We start from the raw sequence: 6,350 nt of genomic DNA, 5'->3' as shown, positions 1-6,350 counted from the left end.
CGAAAATAGCTGTCTCAACTCTAGTCCAGTTCACTCTGCTTATGTTGTTCTTTGTTGAGCGGAAATGGTCCATAATTCTACAAAATTCCAAAGCCCAATTTTCTTTCCTTCTTCTAACTCGGCAGTGGGCAAAAAGCAACTACAAACACATGGAGAGGAAGAATGAAGACGCACTTAGCACGCGTCATAATAACAGCTGTAGACGCGAGACATGTATACTGACTGAAAATGCAGGTGCTATATCATTAAACACTCAAAGCCCTGGTGTTTGATAGAATAAGTATGCAGAAAAATTTGCGCATGGTGCCGAAGTTATGGACCGCGATTGCCGCAAGCTATAATGCAAAAAATCCTAAAGTAAACTAACCAGAAGCAAATAATATCAATAAACAAAGAACCCACTGGTGGTGATGCACTAGCCACGAATAAATCAGCAAATAGAGCAAAAAGAGGCTTTGTATCAGAATATGCATTTGGAGACAAGATCAAACAGCCGCAGTGGACTAGTGCATTGAAACGGCCTGGTAATAGTGACGGTTTGGTGCGAGCTACGTAGTATGTAACACACTTCCAACTGCACTGTTTGTTGAAGGCTAAATCGGCATCTTCTGTGCCAGTTAACGTCAAGTCAATCGCTTTTTATTGCTCCGCATTATCCCTATGCATTTAATTCGCACCTCTCGTTAAATAAAATTTTTACCTTTCCGCTTATGCTCATAAATCTTCAAGCTTGCTTCGGCCGGTATCGATATACATACAAAGGGTTTTTTTATCAAGAATATTTAATAGCTTCACTACCTCATAAATACGAATAGCGTAGCATCCCTACCGAATCATACACGAACTGAACAGAAAGCACCGAACCGAATATTTGGGCTAACATCTGCCACCTTATAAATAATCATATAAAGCTAGCGATAGCGTCAAACTGAAGTTTGATAAGTTGTTTACATAAAGCATCTGTTTCGACACAACACAGATCTCCACTAACGAGTCGCAACAGGAATTAAATACGTGAAGCCTATGAGAGTCAAGTTATATGTGTGGAAACATTACATTTCCTTGCTGATGAGAAAACAGAAAAAACTACGGCTACACTTCTTGGACATAAGACGGGCAATAGCTTTTATGAGCCATGGCTTCCGAGATCAGGCACCAGGGCAAGGCTTCTAAGCCTTGCCGCTTCGTCCAATCTTAAAGGACATGTGTACACACAATATATACTGTGGAATAAATTTACCGCGTACCGACACTGAACCCTTCATCCTGCGCGTACTGATCGCCCGCAGGATAGTACGCAGCGTCGGTGTGGACCTTGTTTCCAGAACAGTCGTCGAAGACATGGCGGGCCTTACTCAAACTTCGTGCCATTTAGTCAAAAAGCATTCGAAATTTTCGAAGCAGAATCGATTCATTTTAATTAATTTTCAAAGCACAATATTAGGGTGGTTAGAATAATAGAACAGTACGTGGACACTAAACTTCCAATTCAAAATATTTAGGCGTTCGCTCACACCTATAGGCACAAATTCGGACACAAGTGAACGAAGCACACCAATCTTTTCTAATTACAATCATGCGTCACCTACAGGACATAAATAAATATTAATTGGCCGTAACAGAACGCATCATGGAGCGTCTACTTCTTACCTTAGCATACCGCAGCTCCCAGCTCCAATTAGGCAACGCATGAAGAATATTACAAGACATCAGCCTGCTTCGTTTGGTTTTCTCCGTACTTGTAGGCAGGCGAAGTGTACCTTTGAATTGGACTAACTGTATATGATGAGCCTAACTGGTGTCCCATCTTTAAGACAATAATGCGACCAATATGGCCCGACGTACGAAAAACAATCAAGAAACTAGACAGACACAGCGCAGTATTTATTTTGTCCTTATTGCCTCTTTCGCCCCTATTACTTCTGTATTTTTCGCGGTGAAGTCTTCAAGGCAGTGACTTCGCCTCGATACCTGCAGTAACCTTTGTTGCGTATTTCTTCTCAGGGACGAGTCCATTGATAAAGGAGTTGAACATCGCCAACGTTTTTCAACCAATTCAGATTGCTCGCACGATATGGGGCTTTGTGGCGAAATGTATTTCTCCCTATTGACACGAAGCCGCTTCATATCAACAGAAGACATTGCTACTTCATTGTTAGCATCCTAGTAAAGACTACTCGAAAGAGACAGCAGGGGCGTCAGTGTGAATGCTGTGCTGCGAAATATCCGCAGTCATTTGCATAAACCGAGAACAAGGATTGCAGCGCCAACTGCGTCGCTTGCGCGAAGATCCTGTGTGGTATTATTAGTCCCTATAAAGCGCAGCTTCCACGCACCGTCAACTTTGCGTGCAGTGCGGTGCACAGACAACTTTCTGCGTCTAGTACAAGATCTCCTATTTTTAGAACCTTTCTTTCCCTTAGAAGACCTTCTGATTAGTTGAAAAGGAATTACTGCCTCGCCACATAACCATTTCTCAGCATTACATCAGTTTAAGTTGCCAAGCGAAAAGTGCTAAAATGCGCGCATTCCTGCAAAGCTCGTTTTTTTTTTTTAGTTAGTTTGTTTGTTGTTATCAGTTAGAAACAGTTGAGAAGGCAAACTTCAGTTCTAAGTCTGCTGCTCCCATATATGCGTAGGCAACCATCTACACAGATGACGAATAAAACAAATATTTAGGGGTTGAACGTTTCGGCATTATTTTTTTTTCAACTCCAGATCCTTTTATTCGCTGTTCATTTCAGATGGAGTTTTCGGTAGGTGTAAAGTTGCTGTTTTTTTTTTTTTAGCGAGTATATGTTTTACCGGCGAATTACCGGTTCTGTTCTTGGTGATACAATCTGGTATTCCTTGGCGTTAAAAACCTCTTTGTCAGCCGGCGTCCCTCATGGCCTGAGTCACTTTGGGACGTTAAACCCCACAAACCAAACAAACCATCTTTGTCAGCCAAGAATACGTTTCACAGGTAATTAGCATACAGATGATCGTGTTCAAAGCATTGCTTCTAGAAGGAAATGTTGCCGCCATGAAAGAAAGTAATGGAAGAAAAACAACCGAAACGCCAGGAAGAACTTCACCCAGAAAACCACTGCGTAAAGGCGTGTCTTCACGTTATTGTTTGGTTGTTGGCGAGTTGCACTGCTTTGAGAGTACTGTTGCGGCATCATCACGTACAAGCTCGTGTGTCGACGGCGGAAACGGAATTCTGGCTTAACTGTCGCAGTAGCTGGAAAATATTTTCCGTATTGCTTACGCATGGTTTCGCGTCAGTGGTCTTGCATGCTACATAGAAACGTACTTAAGCAAGTAACTGCCTGAAGCGGGTGAAATGATATGTAAAGAGCAATATCCTATAGCAGACGTCGTTCGGAAATGTAGTCGGGTGTGCCGGTCTCCGGAGGCGTTAACTTAGCAAGGCCTCGATACGCATGGGAGCTTAATCCAGCGGAACCACTGTCCCATCCCGGATCTGTGTTACCCACTATGTTATTCTTCCCGCTTGACTGAGCCTAACTCTTACTCAGTAGCTAGCTGGCTACGGCGTGCGTATCGCGAAGAGTCCCCGTTTTCGGTTCAAAATGAGTTTAGAAAATCGAACTTGGCGTCCATTTTTTTTTTCTTATATATTCGAACACTTCATTTCCCGCTTATTTATTTATTTAGATACCTCCCAGACTCCAGTTCGAGTATTATGTGAGAGGACACTTTAGCGAACTTGCGCCCTCTTCAACATCGAAGAAAACAAAAAACTAATTCTTTTCAATAAGATTATGAACAACATTATACACATTGATAAGCAGCAATACATAAGCGAAACAAGTTCACGTATCACTCAGGATAAACACTGCAGTCATGTAAAAGAACAAAAGTTTTCTAAGCACTGCTACCAGCCTTCCTTTTTTCTATCGGCAGCGAAAGATTGGAACAAACTACCACAGCTTGTAGTGCTCGCATCAAGTGTAGATATGTTCTCTGCTTGTGTTTGTAAGTTGTTAGTATAGTACCTGATATATGCGCTTTGCATTTGTATTAAGCATGCATGGACTTTTCACATTGTTCCCTGTTTGGCTGCATCGAGATTTTCTAGATTGTTTGTTTGTTGCAAACAGATCAGTTCCGTTTTTTTTTTTTTTTTTTTTTTTTTGTGGTAAAACTAGACACCGACTGGGCGGTGCTTGTGGTTTTTTATTGTGTTCCCCTTTGTAGTCTGTACTATCCTTATATCACTCCTATCTTGGTCCTGACCGAATTGATAGTATATCAAATAAACATATAGATTACATTAGAAACCTGTCCAGAAAGCCATCAAGCAAACTTCGTTATTAAAGCATCGTTATACAGCAGTAAATAAACCAATTGCAAAAACTATGTGGATACGTGGCCCAAATAAGCAAGAAGCTGACTTCTCAGGTTCATGGTCTGGCCATGAAGCCTATCACGTCGCACTCGGCGTCACGCATGGCTAACTTTTTGTTCTCGCCCGAGCTTCAGCTCCAGACGAACGGTATGAAATTCAATAAAGTTTCAGTTTCAATTTCTACGGTTCGCCTGGTGACTGGAGAAATGTTTAAAAACGAATCCTTTCTCCAGGTGCAGCCTTCCGGTCTTATTCATAAAACATCAAATGATTTCCCAAAATGAACTTAAGTGCTCCAATAAACGCTTTTTAACTCCTTCCTTTCCCGACGCACTTTCTTTCGTATTTTGGACGCCGCAAGGAGTTGCACATGACATATACTACGAAGCTGCGATGGCAGTCGAAATTTTCAGAGGCACCGATAAACGAAGCTTCTATGTGCTTTCGGTGAGGGTTGGAACCTCCTCGAGCTCGGGATGAAATGTTTTTCTGCATCATTGATAAGGGTGATCGATAAAATCTGTTAATTCGGCGTGCAGCGTTGTAGCTTCTGTCTCTTCATTGGATGGAATATCTCGGAAGGCAGAACAATCACTATGAAGACCATCCATGCTCAGTGCGTACAGAGGGTGTGGTTTTATGATCGAGATACCGGATTTTTTCATCAACCGCTCTTTCTTGTCGCACTATTGCGACTCGTAAGACTGGGATCCTCCACATTCAAACTGATTTGTTGTTTAAAACCTGCTTGATGCGAAGAACAACCTGCGAAGAACAAGACAGCTTGTTCTTAGTTCCACGTTCACCTAAAAAAAGGCATGGCAGGCCAGGTCACAATATGCACGTGGTGTGATCACTGTGGAAACAGTTTGCCGTTATTTTTCCGAAGTGTTTCCACGTAAAGAGCAAATCAGTGGTCACAGCATAATTAAACTCCAGCCCTACCAATTCATCCACACACCTGGTTCAATGATTCTTTATGCACGCACAGCTCGGTTAGGTATATTAAGCTAGAGCAATTGAATACATAGAAGTTTGAGCCTTTCAGCAATGTAAAGGGGATATCCTAAGACAAGTTAATTCTCAGTGCACATGATTTCAGATTGGTTCAAATTCAATTCCACTACACGCTATATATTGCACGCGAATCATGCAGCGCGGTGCATGATGTGCATAATTATCATCCTTCAACACTTTTGAGATAATCAAGAAATTATTATTCGATAACGTTATGCCACGAAAACGCTGGTGTAATGAGGGGGTAAAATTTATACGCGAGCTTGCATCGTCATGAACCGCGAAAATGTTTCGAATGATTTGGTTTATGGGGTTTATACGTCCCAAAGCGACTGAGGCTATGAGAGACGCCGTAGTGAAGGGCTCTCCGGAAATCTCGACCACCTGGGCTTCTTTAACATGCACTGACATCGCACAGCACCCTGGCGTCTTGCTTTCCGCCTCCATCGAAAAGCGGCCGCTGCGGCTCGGATTTGATTCCGTATCCTTGGGAACAGTAGTCAAGCGCCCTAACCACTGCGCCACTCCAGTGGGGCGCGAAAATGTAAGCGCAGAGAAACAACAGACAAGATCTCATATGCTCAGAGCTTTGCCTAGCAAAAATATTCTCAGATAAGCATACGTTGCGATGGACAAAACAAAAATATCAGTTGGGTAATCAAACTGAAAGTTCACGGAGTAGGTGTTTTGCGAAGAATCTATCTTTTACGCGATATGCGTTAAGAACTCATTTACTGATCTGCGTGGTCAGTGTAGCTCTGCATCAGACTGGAAGGTCAGCATGCAATGAAGTATAGCGTAACGTCAGCACTAGCCACGACTACAAGCGCCCGCGCCTTGGTGTATGCTGCGCGACTGCAGGCGTGGTTACGTAAACCTATTCCTTGCATGGGGTTTCGCTTTTGCCCACCCATGAAATGCCCAAATGCTTCTCACGAAACCGCGCCGACGAGAATGGCATTTTCGAAATTATGAA

General features: G+C 42.7%; 1 protein-coding gene across 1 annotated transcript in view; it reads right to left on the bottom strand.

The window, feature by feature from the left end:
- IA-2 (tyrosine phosphatase IA-2) overlaps positions 1-1,371 on the bottom strand; it is a 419,415-nt gene extending 418,044 nt beyond the window's left edge. Inside the window, exon 1 of the mRNA XM_084592103.1 lies at positions 1,248-1,371. Coding sequence (XP_084448229.1) covers positions 1,248-1,371 — 124 coding nt within the window. The remainder of the gene's footprint in view (positions 1-1,247) is intronic.
- Positions 1,372-6,350: the final 4,979 nt, after the last annotated feature.

The sequence above is a fragment of the Amblyomma maculatum genome, chromosome 2 (genome assembly GCF_055883805.1).
Source record: "Amblyomma maculatum isolate TAMU_Amacu chromosome 2, ASM5588380v1, whole genome shotgun sequence".
Taxonomy (NCBI): domain Eukaryota; kingdom Metazoa; phylum Arthropoda; class Arachnida; order Ixodida; family Ixodidae; genus Amblyomma; species Amblyomma maculatum.
The sequence above is the reverse complement of the archived record's forward strand: the minus strand, read 5'-3'. Positions and strand labels throughout refer to the sequence as shown.